The sequence below is a fragment of the Chionomys nivalis genome, chromosome 4 (genome assembly GCF_950005125.1).
Source record: "Chionomys nivalis chromosome 4, mChiNiv1.1, whole genome shotgun sequence".
Lineage (NCBI taxonomy): Eukaryota > Metazoa > Chordata > Mammalia > Rodentia > Cricetidae > Chionomys > Chionomys nivalis.
The window spans coordinates 100734469-100754282 of NC_080089.1; the positions used below are offsets into that span (position 1 = coordinate 100734469).

Below are 19814 nucleotides of genomic sequence, written 5' to 3' on the forward strand. Positions count from 1 at the left end.
AAGATTTTAAAGAGGCATAAAATTTAAGAAAGGAGATTTCATTTAAAGCAATTACAACGAATTGGATCAAGAAGTCCAAATCTGCTCACAATTTAAGAAGCTATATTTTAAAACTCATTTCTCTTCAGATTGAAATCTGATCCCAATGAATGCAAATGCTTCTCTTCCTCCCATCTAGATGAGTTAATGTGTTTTGCTTCTCTAGGATAGCACTACAGATGGAAAAGAAACATATTCAAAATGAGAATTTTCAGACTTTTTGCCAACAACAGTGATAAATTTACTTGTTAAACTGCTGGGTAAAAAATCTGTTGTTCAGCTTCCTAGAGTTCTACTATTTGGGACTTCCTACATATAGAATTTTGTTGCAATTATTCAAAATACTTAGGGCAAATAATTTTTAAAATAGAAGTTTCCAGGGTCTGGGGAGCTATCTCAGACTGTAAAGTGCTTCTTGCACAAGCATGAAGGTCTAATTAGATCCCCAGAACCCACATCAAAGCTGAGAGGACAGCAGGAGCTGTAACTTCAGTGCATGGATGGGAGAGAGATGACACAGGGACAGATCTGAAGATCCTAGAGCTCACTGATCAGCCAGCCCAGGCAAAACATTGGACTTCAGTTCAGTGAGAGGTTAGACAGACATCTCAAGTTGACCTCTGGTTTCCTTATAGGTACAGAGGAAAGCATACACACAAAACCCCCTTGCCCAGTTTTGTTTTGTTTTGTTAAAGAAATTACCTACATATTGATGCACAGAAGTAAAGGAGAAAGGATGCCCCAAAAGACTAATATTGTATTAAGCATCACTAAAGACACTGCTTTTTATCCTCGCCTTTTCTACTTATAAACCCTGTAAAATGCTAGCACCACCTGATTCACGTAAATGTGCCAGTCAAATTCGTTTTGCTTAGGGCTTCAGTGGCTCTGTGAAGCCTTCATTACTGTCTAGTTTCTAATGTCAAAGTGGTGTAATACTCTTCAGGGTCTTAAGCAGTGGTCTGCTTTGGGCAAAATAAAAAATTAAATGTTCTAGCAAAAGCGGAACAAATTTGAAACACCTGCCGCAAATTTTGACAACAAAGTATCTCTGTAAAATAATTGATAGGTAATAAAATTTCAGGTTGATGAATTTCCTAAATGCCATCTTTTGTCAACATCAAGTTTTCCTGAATGTAAGGGCAATGACAGCATGTGAAGACAGTATAGCTTCAAAAAGGAAACCTGCCATTTTTTTTGCCTTGGGATTTGAACACAAGGAAGTTCTAGTCTTAATGAATCTTAAAAATTATCAGATTACAATATCAGCTCTACAAAAGCTATTAATCTGACTCCTACATGAAGAGGGTAACATACTAAAATCTATCAAGGGATGAATCATAGTTGCGATTTCAATGTAGACATAATGGCAACACTTTCATTTACAAAATCTGCTTAGCCTTTTTATGTGTAGGTACTACGAAGAATGAAGTACTATGTGATGCCGACCTTCAAGTCCTTACACACTCTGAAAACTACCTGAGAGTGTGGAGACAGATCACTGAGTGTCTGTGTGAAGGCAGTTAATGTGCTTACCTCTTCGGATTTGAAAGCCTGCTTGGTATGTGTATATTTCAAAAACCTAGAGAGAAAAATAAAGTGTATTTCAGATAGAGAAACTGATTAGGTTTTGGTGATTTTATGTATCTAAAGAATGGATCATTAATGCATTTTAAAAAGGTTAAAAAAGAAGTTAAAAGGTCAACTAATCAATCCATATTTCCTTAATTTGATTAAGGAAAGACCTGAAATGTTCTATAATGATTTTGAAGTACAGTTATATTAAGGCTACATAGTAATAGAGATATTCATTAAGATGGCAAAATATAAAACTGTGTGCATAGATAAATGCATTTCTATTACATATATGTATACATATAATAAAATAAATTTCAAATACTAGTTCTGGTAAATTGGCACAATTCTGAGTCCCCACATTCTCTTTTACTTTCCAAATTTTTAGACATCTAATTAGATAACTGTTATAATGAAAAAAATCAATGATGCAAAAGTTCCTGTCAAGTGTGCCATATGTAACAGGTAGTTTAAGACAGAGTGTTCTCATGTTCTTACCGAGCAACAGGAAGCACGTTGGAACCTGTGTACATCATGATGAAGAAAAACACTCCACTGAGATAGAGGCGAGGTAACTGAGGATTATCTTGCATAATGTGGTGTAATAAGATAGCAACCTTCTCAACAAGGATAGGGTCAAAGGTCAGCAGTAGCTGAAAAAGTAAACAAAATATTCTGTTGGGTGAGTTATGCCGAGGTTATCATTTCTTACATCCACGGGATTCAATAAAGTTGTATCAGATGCAAAACCAACTTTAAAAGGATCCATTCTACATTTAAGGCAGAAGGCAGAACACTGTTGAGAACTGGTAGAAGTGAGATGGGAAAAGGCCTCCATGTGGGCAAAGCAAGCTTTGTTGCGCTGTCACAGGTAAAGTTGTTTGTTTCAGAGTGTCTCTGATGCACACACATATAAGAGTGCATGTGTATGTGTGTGTTGTCTACATGCATTTGATCACATATGAGAGCATGTGGGCATGTGCATGCACATGTACACACATTTATGTGCATCTGTGTTGCATTAATTTCAGTTAAGCTGATATGAACAATACCCTGAAGGATACTTGAGGAATAGAACACAAACCAGCCCCTAGTGAACGGCACTGAAAAGCAGGGCTACAAGTGCAACTCTGAGGCTGGGATGACCACAAAGCACTGAGAGACCTAAGGCTCTAAAACACTGAGGGGACACCTCAACTCACTGACTGCATCTAAGCTAATACAGACCCAAGCAGAGCCTGCTCTGAACAAATGTGTGCTAACCCACTTTAGTAAGTTTTACTTATTGCTTACATAATAAAGGTGGTACTTCAATTTTCTTTAAATACTTTCTTCCAAAAAATTCCAAATTTGGAGTCAATTACTACTAGTAAAAACAAAAGCATACACAGCAGGCTGTAAGCATTATCTCCATGTGATAGGCCAAGAGACTCAGGTATAAGATGAATAGAGTTTTTGTGACAAGCCAATAATCTAGATTTAGGAGTGACAAAGAAGAATTGTTTGTCTTTGAAGCTGGAGTCACAAATTTTTTCTGTTTCATGTCCTATCTGTTCAACAAGGCATTCACACTGCTGCATGTTATGGTAAGTTTTAGGAAGGAAAAAAAAAAGTAATAACAGTCATGTAGGATCTTCTCAAACGTTAAGGGCAGCTATAGCTTGAGATTAGGTATTGGAAAATAGCAGAACTTGAGTTTTACCTCACATTATCAATCAAACAATAAGAGAATTTCAAGTTGTCACAGTATGAGAAAACCTAGAACAGCTATTCACTGTACACTATACCACCCCAAAATTCTTAAGCCAATTCAGCAGTCTTTGTACTATCAGTGATTTCCATGGGTATTAGATAGCCACACATGTTAAAACATAAACTGTCACTGAATTAAAATGATATAAATCATCACCATAGATCATAAGGTCTAATGTATAGTTAATGGAAAAATAAAGACAGTTAGGAGGTTAGAATAATAAATAGATAGGAAGAAGTTTACCTAAAATCTCTGGAATCTACTTATTTGGGTTTATTGCTAGTCTCAATTGTAGGTATTAGAAATTCCAAAAGAACAGCATAATGCAGAAAAAGAAGAGAAATTTTAGTATAACCTGGTGCGGGAGAATTATCTGTATTCCGTCAATCATATTATAAATAAACGCTGACTGGCCAGGCAGGAAATACAGGTGGGAAAACAAGACAAGAAGTAGAAATGATGCAATGAGAACAGGAGAATTCTGGGAAGGAGGAAGTTGATTCCTCCCACTCCTGCCCAGACCACCAAAGCAGCACGATGTGATCTGCCCCACTGAAAAAAGGTACTGAGCCACATGGCTAACATAGATCGGAAAAATGGGTTAATCAAGATGTGAGAGTTAGCCAGTGAGAAGCTAGAGCTAATGGGCCAATCAGCTTATAATTTATGTTGACCTATGTGTGATTTTCTTTGGGGCTAAACAGTTGTGGGGTACCGGGCAGGACAGAAACACAAACAAGCAGGCCTGGCCCTTCATGTTACAATAACCTACTTATCCAACTCTATGCTTTGAAGTGGTCATTATCCATAAAAACCCTCAACTGAGGCTGGGCAGTGGTGGTGCACGCCTTTAATCCCAGCACTTGGGAGGCAGAGGCAGGTGGATCTCTGTGAGTTCGAGACCAGCCTGGTCTACAAGAGCTAGTTCCAGGACAGGCTCCAAAACCACAGAGAAACCCTGTCTTGAAAAACCAAAAAAAAAAAAAAAAAAAAAAAAACCCTTAACTAAAAACAGTCAAAATCTGAGGAGAATGCTAGTGAGTTTGCTGTTAGAGAAATGAGTGTGCCCCTATCTGTAAGCTGCTAGTGCATGCATGCCTATAGGCCCACATCAATCTGTAGCACAAAGGAGTGCACCCTTGCCATTCCCAAAGTGATTTTTAAGAATGGCTAAAAAATAAAATCCATTTTGAATTATTCTAGAATCTGAAGATATCACACATTTAGGTTCCTGGATATACCTTCCCCAGTATACCCAGATTAACAACTCAATTTAGAATGTAGAACTATGGCTAGAGATAGGTTCAGCAGTTAAGAGCACTGAATGCTCTTGTAGGGGACCTGGATTTGGTTTCTAAAGCCTACAAGGCAGTTCACAACCAGCTGAAACTCCAATTCCAGAGGTCCTGATACCCTCTTCTGGCTTCTAGGGAAACTAGGCATGCACATGGAATACAAATATACATTAAGGCAAAACACCATACACACACACAAAAAAAAATTAATTTTTTTAAAAAAGGATATATGAAGTAAATGTAACTCAGGGTTCATCTTTATGAAAATGAAATGGGTTAAAATGAAATCAACACAAAGTAAGATAAGATAATCTTTAAAACAGTGTCTAGTTTGGTAACCAGAAGTGACCCACCTGGATGACATGGGGAAGGCAGGTGCTGTCTGACAGCAGTCGCTTCACTCTGGGCAAAGGACGAATGATGGCATTGTCCTGATCCCTAGAAAATATTTTCTAAGGTCAACATTTAATATATTGATTGGAATTTGTATGTTCAGAGCATATGACATTCTACTAGGCATGAAGCAAGTTACCTTCCTCTTTTGTAAATGAAGACTAAGCTCTCATACAGCTGGGAACATGATTAGGTATTTGGTTTAAATCTACTGGCTGTTTAATATGACTTCATTTCCTTCCATAAGATTTCCTTGAAAAACAGTACCCTAGAAGAGCCAAAGACTCTTATTTATTATTTAATTGATTAAACTTTCTGTTGTCTAACACACTGTCTGTGGACAATCCCCCCACAAAGGCCCTATATCAAGCTCTGTCAAACAAACTTGAACCTTAGTTTAACAATGGTCAGTACTTTTCAAATACAGCTTTAATTAATGCATTACCATTTCTAAATGCTAATTGTATGGTTTTGAGTCTAACCTGATTTTTGAAGAGAACTATGAGATAAACACAGGTTAAGATATGTATTTTTTAGTCATTTCTATCTTTAGAACAGCACAAAACCAAAATGTGTGTGCAAATATTTTATGGAGACTGAAATATTCCAGGTAAAGGTTACATATGTGATTGTTACAGGAAGCAAATTCTTGCTTGTAATAGTCTTGTGGGGTGAGCTGTCAATTATCCCATCTTTAACAGCAGGCCTGGCTAGCCAGGCAGATCAAGAGCTGGCACTCAATACGGACATGGGCTATAGATATCTATTTCCAAACATTCCTATCTAATCCATATAAATATTATGGTTGTTATCACTGCTAGAGTTCAAATGATATCAATTTATGTAAAATTATTTGAAATCCCCCAGAAAAAGTTGTTTTCAGTTACCGCATTAATATAACTTGCAAATTATTTCTTTTTAACTGTTTCAAAATGTTTAAAGGTCAAGGAAGCACTATTCCAAGCCACATATAGGACACCCTTGTTTTAAACTGCCAGAGTAATCCTATAACATTACAGAGGACATATCCACACAACGGAGAAATCAGGATATCTGATAGTCCCTGCTAGTCATGAAAACATTAATGACATTGTACCTGCTTGGAAAATATCCACACATTGTGATCAACATGTTCAGTATTAAGGTAGCAAGGTCAGTTTCATTCAGAACAGCCTGCCCACTGGCTAATAGGCACCACTTAAGCTGAGGTATCGCCTGGAGAGGTCGCCATCCATCCATGCCTTGAGCCCAACATCTGGTTTTTGCATTCAACATTCCTTTGGCCCATAATTCTTGCATCTTAATTGATTGAAGGCATCATTATTACAAACACAAAATCAAATCAAATGTTTGCTAATGTTTTCTACATCAGTACAATACATAAAAAACAATCCACTATGAGACAGTGATGTGCCAATATGGCAAATATACCACGAATACGTGAGATCGTGCCAACAGCATTTCAGGAACCCAAATCTGACTGATGAGGTAAGCATAACCATCTATCTGGCCCACAGAAAAGTATGCAGAACATGGTAAAGTGCACAAATGATAAAGTGGCCAGAAACCAAATTATGTATGAGAAGGCTTGGTCCCTCATTCTGACGAGACTGGGGCGGGGGGGATAGGAGGACAGCACCAAATACTGTGGTGAAGGGGGATACTCTTGGCTTCCAGAATGAGCATGTACTATTTAATGCTTATACCATGTGAAGCACTGTATAATCTATAGTTAAGATAGTAATAGTTACTGTATAAAAATTCATTGAAAAAAAAATCAATGCTACTGTTTGAGTGATACTCCTGTAAGAACAGCCTTGAAAGATCTGAACCACAGTTCTGTACACATAAGTACATCTCTGGAACTTCAAGTCACCTAATACTTTAGAAGGAAATGGAGCTGTATGATTTAGGTGCTAAACACAGCAATGAGTTTAATGATACTAAACTTCTTGGGCTGGCTCTGAAGATAAGAGTACTTCCTGCTCGGCCAGAGGACCTGAATTCCGTTCCCAGCACCCATGTTAGGTGGCTCATGGCCACATGTCCCTCCAGCTTTGGGGCATTTGATGCCCTATTCAGGTCTGCTTGGGCTCTTGCACACATGTGGCAGACATTTACAGACACACATACATGCATACATAAAATTGTATCTAGAAGGAAACACTGAACATTTAAATGAATACTAAAAAAGAGGGCATAAGAAGGCAAAGACCTGCCAGGCATGATGCTGCACACCTGTGCTGTCAGCATCTGTCAGTCCAGGCTACATGGTTAAAGCAGGAAGACTCTTTCCACAAAGAAACATCAACAAAGTAGAGATGACATGAAGTTCCTACACAGCACACACCTCGTGAAATCCATATGGACCACTCCTTTCTTTGTCTGCATTGCCAAAATACCATTCCTTCTCACTCTCTCTCTTCATATCTGGAGAAGCTTCAATCACATTGCTCTATGTTAAAAGAGATTTCGGTTATTTCCAAGACAGAAATCTTAGGGGCAGGTGCCATAAACAATTTATTCAGTACCAAATTTTGGTCTGAAACTTTTTCTTTTAAATTCTTTTAGAAATAGGATTAAATGCCTAAGGAACAGCCAAAGAAAGATATTTCTTTGTTAATATATGTAAGTTTTTTCCTAAATTCACTCATCTGTCTAAATTTAAGAACACTTACATTCCCTGTGGCCATTAATAAATTCTTACGGCACTAAAGTTTCAGCAGCAAAAATTACTATAAGTAATTATATAATAAACAACTATTATTAATCTGAAGTCATAATGCTCAACATATTAAGGTTCTGGGGGAGGAAAACTGTACTTCAGCAAGCAGTTAGATCAGAGTCGAAATGCCAGCATAGGTTTCAGCAGGTTAAAGATTTTCTGTCCTTCCTCATGATGTAAAAATGAGTGAGGTCTGGCCTTGAGCTGCTGCTGCTGTTGCACACACTTAGGTTCTGCCTGAAACCTCTCTCTGAGTTGTAAGCTAACAAACGAACCATTTCCTAATCTACTTATGTAACAGACAGCTGAGGCTTAGCTTTAGCCAGCCACAGGCAGCCAACTGCTCAAACATGTTCAGGTAGGGCAGAAGTGGGCAGCAATCAACTCCTTGTACCTTACCTACTCTATCTTCTACATGCCACTTCCTTCTCTGACTATGAATATAAGATGCCTAACGGGGGCAGAGCAACACGAACTATTTTGGGCTCAGACTGTTGCCAATTTCCAGATCACAGACAAAGCTAACGAAGATTAGAAAAATTAGATTTGTAATAATTTTCCTTTTATCAACACAGACAGTTCTTATAGTTTTCTTAATCAATGTTTTTGAAAGATAGAGTTTTATGTTATTAAGTTTTGGTGTATCATGGTTTCTAAATACCCCCGTAATGATCAGCTTTCAGTTAGAGTCAAACTGTAAATACAGCAGAATGGCTAGGAGCACCAGGCTTCCTATAGCTAATTCTGGGTCTGAGCTTGAGCTTACAGGTGACAGGGGCATGCACCCAGTCCCTCTGCTCCTCTGTGCTGCAAATGGGGAAATGATGAAAACCACCACACAGGCCACTAAGGGTTTAGGGTGCAAATATACTCCAGAACAGTACCCCAATGGTACTTTATAAGCACTGTATTATTATTCAGATCTAAAACCAGAAAACAACCATTCTAAAATACTTAAAGGCTTTTTTGTCATAATTAAAACATCTTGAGCCAGAAAAAAAATTTTAAATTGTATCTAAAGACTTAAAAAACATCAAAATATAGCTCTCTAAGCTAAAATACAGATCTCTCTGAATCAAGCACCAGGGAAGGTCTGGTGGCTTTGTCTTGTTATATGATGATTTGAATAACACCCGTGGTGGCCTTAGGGTAAAACATATTCTTGGTGCTTGCCAATGCTGAATGTTCTAGTTACATATCCAATGAAATTAACCAAACGGTCACACCGCATCAAAAACAAGCCACAGTAGAGATACAGTTCCTTGACCATAAAAGACAAATGGCATCAGGAAATAAAACTGATTCTGGTGGTAATAATTCCTTTTTGGCATGCATTAATCTCCCTGCATTGGCACTATTGTAATTATTAGAGAAATGTTTTGCCAGCCATGTATATGAACCCAAATGCAGATTTCAGTGACCCCTGTGATTCTAAATTTGTACCTGAGGGAGAATTGTCTGTATTCTGTCAATCATGTTATAAATAAACGCTAATTGGCCAGGCAGGAAATATAGGCAGGAAAACCAGACAGGAAGCAGAAATGATGTAATGAGAACAGGAGAATTCTGGGAAGGAGGAAGTTGATTCCTCCCACTCCTGCCCAGACCACCAAAGCAGCAGGATGTGAGCTGCCAGCTAAAAAAAAAAATGGTACTGAGCCACATGGCTAACATAGATCAGAAAAATGGGTTAATCAAGATGTGAGAGTTAGCCAGTGAGAAGCTAGAGCTAATGGGCCAATCAGCTTATAATTTATGTTGACCTATGTGTGATTTTCTTTGGTGCTAAACAGCTGGGGGACCTGGTGGGAGGACAGAAAACACAAACAAGCAGGCCTGGACCGTTCATGTTACAGTATCCAAAGAACACAAAGCTTGCAGGAGCTAGAAAGCAAACATACTTGCAGGGGAACTGTTGCCCGGCTCACGTGAAGATGTGCAAGGGTAAGCAAGTCCACAAGAATTCTAATGCCATTTGAGTCCATGAGATCTTTAACGTTTTTCTAAAATAAGAAAACATTTTTGCATAATTGAACCGTGTTGTAACCCAGCACACTCTCTAGTGCTAGCACATATGGAATTTCTTTAGAAATGACTGGCTTGCAACTATACTTACTTGGTGTTTGTAGGGCTAAAAGCACAAAATTATAATATAAAAAGATCATTTAGAATTTTCACTTAAATATGGTCTGAGTTAAGCACCCCTCTCCCCCAAGAAAAACAAAACAGCATGACAAACTCTAATCCTACAATTCTCCTGCTGATCAATAAACAGGCTACCCTATAACAAAAGTAAAATATTACATTAAAAATTTTTAATGTTCCCATTAACGTGGTGCCACACACACACACACTCTGCAAGTGCTCTACCTCTGAGCCACCCTCCAGCACCTCCATCTGTTTCTGTAATGTAAAGGAAGGGGTTTCATTTAGCACTCAGAACACTAGGGCAGGCTACTCAGGAAAATTGGCAAAAAAAAAAAAACAAAACCAAAAACCAAAAACCTTTCCCCACTATAAACCCAAAGCACTTAGTTTTCTCATCTAAAGAAGAAAAGAACTGTCTTTGGATGACTTGACTGACAGGTTAGCTGCGCTTAGACACATGACTTGGAAACGACAGTGTATTTTATACAGAATACTGTACCTTATTAAGGATCAGCTTGTTCAGGAAGAGGATCAGTCTATCCCGTTCAAGTTTATCAGTGCACTAATGAAATAAATGACAATTCAGTCAACAGTGAATAAAATATTCATGAGACAGTTTCACAAGATCAACTGACAACTCATAAAAAAAAGTCATCTTTGAAACATTAAGAGACAGGTGTCTGCCTGCCAATTACTGCAATTCCTACATTGTATGCAATTTTATAGAACTTATTTAATTTCCTAAAATGGAAGATATTATTGAGTCATACAAACTAATATATTAGCTTTAAAGAGACATGAAAAGTAAAGTAAGTGAAACCCTTTGACTTGGAAAAGTTTGGTGTTTCATTAAAATGAACATAAGTGAGAAGGAAAAACATACTTGCTTATTAAAACACAAACAGTGTGTTCTAAGTTCTCCAGTTCTCTGGAAGAGCACTTAGGACTCTACAGCAAAGCAGGCATGGTGGTACATGCTCTAATCCTAGCATTTGGGGAACTGAGATAAAAGGATTGCAAGTTCAAAGCCAGCCAGAGCTAAACACTGAGTTTGTAGGCAGCCTAGGCCACTTAGAAAAATCCTAACACTCCCTGCTCCACCTCCAAATAAAAAATATCAAAGGACTCAATGCTGTTGCTCGGTTAATAGCAAGCAACAGGGTTTCATCCTGGCTGTGCTGCTTGCTGCATAAACTTTCCCAAAAGCAATGGCTGAGAGTTGACAACTGGAACAAGCATGGATGGGCATTCTGAAAACTGGTAAAATGGTTCTCTTCCATACAACTTGTTAATATTTAAATGGTTAAAAATATAGGAACATAAAGACTAATTCAAGAGTGAAGGACAAACTCTGCATCAAATATCACAGGCAAATCCACTGCCTAGCAAGCAAATTAACAAACACCCCATGCTCGAGTGCCAATGCAAACTGCATAAAATAAAATGCATGCTGACTTATTTCCTGTTTAAAATCATGGGTCTTCTAAGAAACTTCACTATCTTCACACTTTAAAATTTAACAAGTCAGAAGCATTTATGGTTTTTTTTCAAAAGTGAAAACCCAAGGATACACACAAGTCTACAAGTTACTATTTCTTGTATATACATGATGAGCTCACCATACTTCAAGATAGTGAGTTAGCCACCAAAGCTACTCAAAATAAAAAGCTGGAAAAACAAACGGGCATGGAACAAACTGGCATGGACAAATTTTAATTCATCTGCTATATGCTTATGCCTTCTTCTTAAACTTAAGCAAGTATAACAGCAACTAAAGAAAAATTCATGCAGAAAGTCACTATGATAGGATCAAATTAGTTCTGACACTAAACACAGTGGTCTTCCCTTATGGTGTCCTTACCCTTTCTAACATCCCAATGATGTATCTTGTATCTGTGAAGGGCCCTATTTCTTCATGGCATCTGCCATAAACAATCGCAAGGGCTTGTAAACACAAACACTTCATGTTTACTTTTGGGGTGAGCAGGAAGCGATGATAGAGCTCATTGAAAAATTCATACCTAGATTTAAAAAGAGGGTCAGTAGAAATAACCAAGAAACAAATAGTGACAACAAACCTAAAGAGATTTAAAGATAGGACTCACGATCTCTTTATCGATCCGCTTTCTTCATTCTCATCTTCTTCCAACAGCAATCTCAAGTAATAATCTCCTATTTTGATTTCCTCTGCCAGGCACTCATACTTAACCTTTATTAACAAATATAAACACAATTTTAGTCTATAATAGATTTTTTTTTTATTATTTAGAATTTAACTTTTTCTTTTTGTTTGCTTTCTGTTTTGTTTGCTTTTTTCTCTGTGTAGCCCTGGCTGTCCTGGAACTCACTCTGTAGACCAGGCTGGGGTTGCTCTCACAGAGATCCGCCTACCTCTGCCTCCCATGTGCAGGACTAAAGGCATGTGCCACCATCCCTGGCTGAGTTTATCATTCCTTAAAAAACCAGGTAATACACTTTTTTGGGGGTGTGTGTGTGTGTGTACACATGCATGCGTATGTGAAGGCTAGAGGTCATCACTGGGTGTACCCCTACAGCTTTCCATCTTGTCTAGACTGGCTGTCCAGAGAGCTGTGGGATCTGAGCATTGAGGAAAAAAAAGGAGAAAGATGGTGAGAGCCAGAGGTTAGGGAGGATCAGAACAAAACCGTGACCTCTGAACCTGACAGGACCACTACACTCACACACTCACCATGGCTGTGGCTGCTGCACAAGACAAGCCAGTCACCACCAGACAGCATGATAAGGGAGGTGCACGAGTCCTACCTAACTGAACTGCTATTTATTGACAGTTGATGGCTGCCAGGAGAGGGAAAACCAGCTTCTCTAGTAGTGTGGCCCCCAGAAGACTGACCATGCTCCAGTAGATAAACCTACACCTATGCATAGACGGGCAGCACTAACTGGACAGATGGTGGTTATTAAAAAATAAGAGGATAGGAAGTTGTAAGGAGGTGTGGAAGCACATCTGGGAGGAGTTGGAGGAGGAAGTGTAATGAATAGGACCCAAAAATATTGTATGCATGCATGAAGTTCTGAAAGAATAAATAAAAATATATCTTAGGTATCTATGAAAAATTGAATGGATGCTAGTAAGTGCTAAAGAGTGAAGCAGGAAAGTGGAAAGGAAAGGGAATGCAAAGAAACACATGCCTACGTACAAAGGGAACTAAGCTTTAACAGCACAGACAGGGAAAGCCCATCAGATGACGGCATCAAAGAAGGAGATGAGAAAACAAATTAAAAGGCTTTCCAAGAAGATTTCTTAAAGGCAGAGGCTAACATCAAGCAGAAAGACCCTGAGGTACTAATACGTGGTATCCAAGAGGTCAGTGTAAATGGAACAAAGTCAGAGTGGGGGAGAAGGATGAGATAAGGTCAAAGTGAAAACATTTTGGTTTGAGGGGGGCACAGACCCTGCAGTCATATCAAGAACCTAATCTAACAGTATATGAAGTGACAAGCCACAGGCACACCAAGGACTGAGCAGAGATTTATACAATCCACTCACTTCTGTGTTTCATTGCAATACTGACAAGCACTTCAGCACTGAGCTCTACCTCCAACACTCTGCCTGCTCATGAATCAGGCGACCTTGTCACTACTGTGTTGGCAAGAGTTCAGGGAGGCAAGGTTGATGGTGGTACAGTCCAACAGAAAGGGGAGTTCTGGATAATTTCTGAAGGCTATATGACAGAATTTGCTTGCAAAACCAGGTTTGTAGAATACAAGATGGTTTCAATGCCTCTTACTACAACTATCTGTTATCTAAGGTCAAAAGAGACTACAAGAGAAGAAGGAAGGTCAAACAGCACAAGCCTGAAGAAAGACCATTATATGTCCAATTTGAGGATGAACGTATGTACATTCTCTAGGAAAGAAAGCCTAAGCAGGAGACAAAAACTGATGAACTTTTTGAAAAAAATAATCAAAACCATAAGATGATGAGATCATTAAGGCAATGAATATAAATAAAAAGAGGCCCAAGAACTTATCCCTGGGTATGCTGGCTAGTTTTATGTAAACTTGGTATAAGCAGAAATCATCTGAGAGGAAGGAAACCTCAATTAAGAAAATGCCTCCATAAAATTGGACTGTAGGCAAGTCCATAGGGCATTTTCTTAATTAGTGATTGATGAGGAGGGCTCAGCCCATTGTGGGTGGTACTACTCCTTGGTTGGTGGTCCTGGGCGCTATAAGAAAGCAGGCTACACAAGCCATGAGGTGCAAGCCAGTAAGCAGCACCTCTTCATGGCCTCTGCCATCAGCTTCTGTCTCCAGGTTCCAGTCTTGAGTTTCTGCTCTGACTTCCTTCAATGGTGGACTACGATGTGTAACTGTTAAGCCAAATAACCCTTTCCTCCCCAACTTGCTTTTTGGTCATGGTGTTTCCTTGTTGCAATAGAAACCCTAAGATACCAGGCCAACTTGTGGTCATGGAGATGAGAGGGGAGTAAAGAAGATTGAAAAAGAGTGCACAGAAAAGGAAACCCAGGAGACTACAGGTGCCTTAAACCAAGGAGGTGTTGAGTACATTTAACTAGGTTAAAGATCAAAGCCAGAAGGATTCTGTACATGGTCGGATACATTGGTTTCAATTATATACAATGATATATCACTTAGCAATGGGTATACACTCTGATAGGCATGTTGCTGGATTATTCTGCTTTTTTGCAAACAGTCCAAAACATGCTTAATACCAAATAAAATGGTTATAATGTCACTGGCCAATATGATTTTCCATGAATAAGCAAAACAGCATCACATAGCACATCACTATAAATATCACATACATCATACTCATATACTTAAATATTCAAAAACATCAAATTATCCACCATGTGTGTTATTCCTCACTCTTCACATCAATTACTTTAACAAAGTAGCAAAATATAGTTTTAACCAGAATAAAATCATAATTTAAAACTCTACATTTCAATAAAGAAAAAAACTAAAGTCAAAGAAATGGGGGCACAACAATATGCAAAGATCAGATTTGAATGCATAAGTTAAAGTTATTACTAAAAGTCATGCATAATTCTCAGGTATAATGTTAAGTTACTGAACAAAATTCATTTTTTATTTTTGTCTCAAACAAAGATTAGAATTCTCCAATATTTTATGTTATATTAAGGACACAGTTAAATAAATATTTTTAAATCTCCAAAGATGCTTTTATTCTTTGAGATGAATGTTTTCTGAAAACAAAGCTGTACCTCAAATTCATGGTGGTTCCAGGAGATGACACTGGCACTGCCAAGCTCTCTGTCAATGTTGAACGTTCTCATTTCAGACTCAAGGGCATCTTTCAGCTCTTCTCGTGTTTTAAAATTCCAAATGAGGTTTGATCTAGCATGGTCTTGACTAAACCTAGACATATAAGCAATCAGGAAATAGAAAGAAACAAGCATCTCTCAAGATCTATCAACAGCCCTTATTGCACGTTATAATAAGCAAGAAAATCATGAGATTATTAAACTTTACCAAGAAAAAAAAAAAAACCAACCCAAAACTCTGTGTTAAGCAATCAGTAAAATGTCAATAGTAGAACCTTGTAATAAACACATAGGCATTCACTATATAATTCTTTTATTTTGAAAATTTATACTATTAAATAAATTTGCAGGAAGCTTTGAAATGGATATTTCAGTTTCAGTTATTTGTAGCTAATAAAAATTTAAATTAGAAAATAATCTCATCTGTTATTCCATTTCAGGGCAACCTGTGGCCCTCACAGATGACCCAATGAGTTTCTGTAGGACTGCAGGAAAAATAATTACAACAAATGTGGACAAAACCTAGGCTGTGGTGAATGGATTTTACTTCTGCTGTTTATTAGTCAGCAGCCCTTTAGCAAGTGCCACTTCAGGGTTTCAAGGGTGCCTTCAAGGAAAATTACAACTGAGATTCCTGAGGAAGAAATCCAAAGCATATACTTAAGGTATCCTATACCTGAAATGGTATGCAATGTCTAACCCTAACCTTAATGCAGGATGTTTTCAAACCATCTCCAGACTGAGCTCCCTGAGTAACCCTAAGGAACTTTCAAAGACCATGCAACTGTCTTCCTGAAAGTACCTCTCTAATGTGTGTCCACCGGGAGAAGGGGACAGGATCAGCGTGTGGAAGGCCCAGTAGAACAGACATTCATTTCTTACCAATCTTCTTGGGCTTTCATCATTCACCTCTTTTTTTTTTTATTGATTTTTTATTGAGCTCTACATTTTTCTCTGCTCTCCTCCCTGCCTCTCCTCTCTTCCAAGGTCCCCTTGCTCCCAATTTACTCAGGAGATCTTGTCTTTTTCTACTTTCTACTTCCCATGTAGATTACATCTATGTAAGTCTCTCTTAGTGTCCTCGTTGTTGTCTAAGTTCTCTGGGATTGTGGTTTGTAGGTTGGTTTTCTTTGCTTTATGTTTAAAAACCACCTATGAGTGAGCACATGTGATAATTGTCTTTCTGTGTCTGGGTTACCTCAGTCAAAATAATGTTTTCTAGCTCCATTCATTTGCCTGCAAAATTCAAGATGTCATTATTTTTTTCTGCTGTGTAAATGTACCACATTTTCCTTATCCATTCTTCGGTCGAGGGGCATTTAGGTTGTTTCCAGGTTCTGGCTATGACAAACAAAGCTGCTATGAACATAGTTGAGCACATGTCCTTGTGGCACGATTGAGCATCCTTTGGATATATACCCAAAAGTGGTATTACTGGGTCTTGAGGAAGGTTGTTTCCTAATTTTCTGAGAAATCACCATACTGACATCCAGAGGGGCTGTACCAGCTTGCACTCCCACCATAATGCATAAGTGTTCCCTTTCCCCACAACCTCTCCAGCATAAGTTGTCATCAGTTTTTTGATCTTGGCTATTGAAGGCATTCATCTCTTTTTTTTTTATCCTGGCTTTTTGAGACAGAGTTTCTCTGTAGCTTTGGAGCCTGTTCCGGAACTCCCTCTGTAGACCAGGCTGGCCTTCAACTCACAGAGATCCACCTGCCTCTGCCTCCCAAGTGCTGGGATTTAAGGTGTGCACCACAACTGCTCGGCTATCATCCACCACTTTTAAGACTCCACTTCGAACATGGCTGAAGGTAGGTAAGCAGCTAATTCTAAGCCACAGGAGTAGCCTATGTAATCAACACTAAGGCTTAATAAAATTCTTAAAATAACTTAAGCTCCTGGGATGGCTGACTTAGCCTTAACTTTATAAGAGCATGTCTAATGGAGCTAATCTTAACAGTTCCATCTTCAGGATCTGTATCTGCAGCATAAGTCACTGTTCCCTGAGGGACAATCTGCCCCACTTCCTCCAGGAGGAGAGGCCTCAAGTTTACCTGTAATAGAAGAGATCCCAATTCGCTTCTATTTTTATTCTTTGTCTTCTTTTTCGAAGAACTACTGGCTTTTGATTTATGTTCTAGAAAAGAAAACAAACAAGTCCAACTACACAGCACACAACATAGCCACTAAACAAACCCATCAGACCCGGCAGCAGGACATCACCTAAAAACTGAGCAACTGTGTTTGTCAAGCTGGCAGAAGCTAACTTAGTGAAACAGTACGTAACATTAACCATTCCAAATCATCTGCTAGCAATTGTTTTCACTGATGCTCAAATATCGCCCATGTAACCAAAAATTGCTATTTCAACACCAAAGCTATAATGTTTACACTACCACAAGGAAAGTTTACAAGTTAAAAACTGATTTGCTTCAAACATTTACATGCAATTAATAAAAATTCATGAAAAAACATAACAAGTGTAAAAACATTACATTATTACACCACTCCCAAAGCCAAGAGGGGCGAGCACACATGGAAGCGGCTGATGGGGAAGAAATTAGCATTGCATCAAGGTAATGTGAAGTCAGATGGAAACACTAAAGCATGTCAAGACAATGCCACACGCCAGTTCAGCACACTTTACACATGTAAAGGGCTTAACTCACCATATGGTTTTTGTCCTGAATTTAATTGTAAAAAGGAAAAAAAATGAGGTGAAAAATATAAAAAGGATAGTATAAATCTAAATTTGGTAAGCTGTTACTTATAATACAAATTAAACAAGAATGTCACCGATATAAATCATCTCCACTTTTCAATGGGAGGGCTACCTGTTTTTTGAAACCTATAACTCAAATTTTCGGCAGCTGTAGACCTCAGAACTCCTATAAAGCACTGAACCCTGTTTCTGAAATAGGTAGCTGTGTAAGATTTGCAATTGGAAGGTAGAGATGATCTTAAACAATCCTTGAAGGTTATCATGGCCTTAGGGGTACCTGCTCTAAGTGTAACTGTACATATTTCAGACATGAAAACCCTAATCCTTGATTAACAAGCACAAAGCACAGAGTGGTATAAAAACCTGAAGTCTAGACTTCATTAGTGTGGCAATTCAGATAAAACAAGAAAACAGACTATATGGCATAGAATGAATAAAAATAAAGACTAAATCTGAAAAAAAATAAACTGTTTGAAATACAACTTACTGGTTATGTATGGAAGTGTTTACAATAAAATTTAATTCCATACACCATCATAAAAACTAACACAAACTGACTTGAATAAGTGTAAGTTTGGTGTTTATAAAAACTCAATTCTTTACTGAAAACTTCTCATTAGAAATCAGAAGTACTTCCAGTGACATGGCACAGAGGCTGAGGTGGGTGGCTGGAGAGCTAAAAGGTAAGTTCTAGAAAGGCCCAGTTAAAAGCCAAAATCCAAAATAAGGCAACAACAATACAGTGCTTTCATTAAATTCCCATCCTTTCATATACATCGACAGCAGTTTAGAATAGTAAAAATACAAATTTCATACAATAAAAATAATAAATTCCTCATAAGTGTACAAAATTAAGCTTAATATCATTACTAGCTAAAAAACAAAATTCTTAAACTGAAAGCACAAAACATGTACCAAAACAACAAAAACGCCAAATTAATTAGTTAATTAATTAAATTTAATCAATTAGTCAGCATTAACCAAAGGCTGCTCCTAATCTAACACATAGCATCAACAGCAGTTGAAACTGGCCCCGTGAATATCTCATTCTAAGAGATGTAGCTCTCTCAAAATTGGGCAGTCAGATTAAGAAAGGTACAGACCACCACAAACACCACCATTCTGATGTTGTTTGTTTCTATGCAGGTGACAGCCACAAAACTTAACCTCTGTTTCCTTCATAAATTAGTGTTAAAAACAATATACAAACCAAGTAATAATCAGTTCATCTTCATGACTCAAATATTTTCAACCATGTGCTCAAAATTGTAGCTATACAATGCAAATAATACCAACATATCAGTAAGATAGTTTTGGTACTAAAAATATTTCTTTCTCCTCTAAGTCATTGTTGCAACAGATATCCTTTTGCTAGCTAAGCAGCTTCATGTTCAGGATTATGTATGTTTTATAAAAGTTACACATGATATTAGATACTGAAAACTTTTTGGCAATGATATGTTAACTGTATTTAAAAAGTTGAAATAACCATTACTTTAGAAATGGGCTTAACTGGCTGAAGTCAGGAACTTGCAATTTTAAAGAACTGAAAAATATTTTAATCATACATACATGTATTTCAAATGCTGCAGCAGAACTGTCATGGACAGATATCTACATAGTGCTTTAATTATCTAATTTGTACATCAAAGCAACTACGTAAGACAGAGATGGGAAGTAATGCTATTCTGATTTTAGAAAGAGGGAAAGTACATTTCTGAAAAGACTGCAACTTGAGTAGTGGGTGATGGGGCTAGCAAGCACAGCCTCGACCTCGGTGTGCTCCACCCAGAAGCCTGACAGCCTCTTAGTGGCTCTTCACACTGTAGTCATCATGCAGACAAGTTAGCATTAACCTATCATTCT

General features: G+C 38.0%; 1 protein-coding gene across 2 annotated transcripts in view; it reads right to left on the reverse strand.

The window, feature by feature from the left end:
- Positions 1 to 19814, reverse strand: part of Dnajc13 (DnaJ heat shock protein family (Hsp40) member C13) — a 122541-nt gene that overhangs the window by 43499 nt on the left and 59228 nt on the right. For both annotated transcript variants that reach the window (XR_009056975.1, XM_057766478.1), the window contains exons 21-31: positions 17281 to 17363; positions 15163 to 15316; positions 12034 to 12137; positions 11790 to 11949; positions 10428 to 10490; positions 9682 to 9783; positions 7406 to 7510; positions 6152 to 6354; positions 5016 to 5100; positions 2113 to 2267; positions 1576 to 1621 (exon numbers count right to left, since the gene is read on the reverse strand). Coding sequence is in view for 1 of the 2 variants with exons in the window: in XM_057766478.1 (XP_057622461.1) it covers positions 1576 to 1621; positions 2113 to 2267; positions 5016 to 5100; positions 6152 to 6354; positions 7406 to 7510; positions 9682 to 9783; positions 10428 to 10490; positions 11790 to 11949; positions 12034 to 12137; positions 15163 to 15316; positions 17281 to 17363 (1260 nt within the window). In the remaining variant the exon portion in view is untranslated. The remainder of the gene's footprint in view (positions 1 to 1575; positions 1622 to 2112; positions 2268 to 5015; positions 5101 to 6151; positions 6355 to 7405; positions 7511 to 9681; positions 9784 to 10427; positions 10491 to 11789; positions 11950 to 12033; positions 12138 to 15162; positions 15317 to 17280; positions 17364 to 19814) is intronic.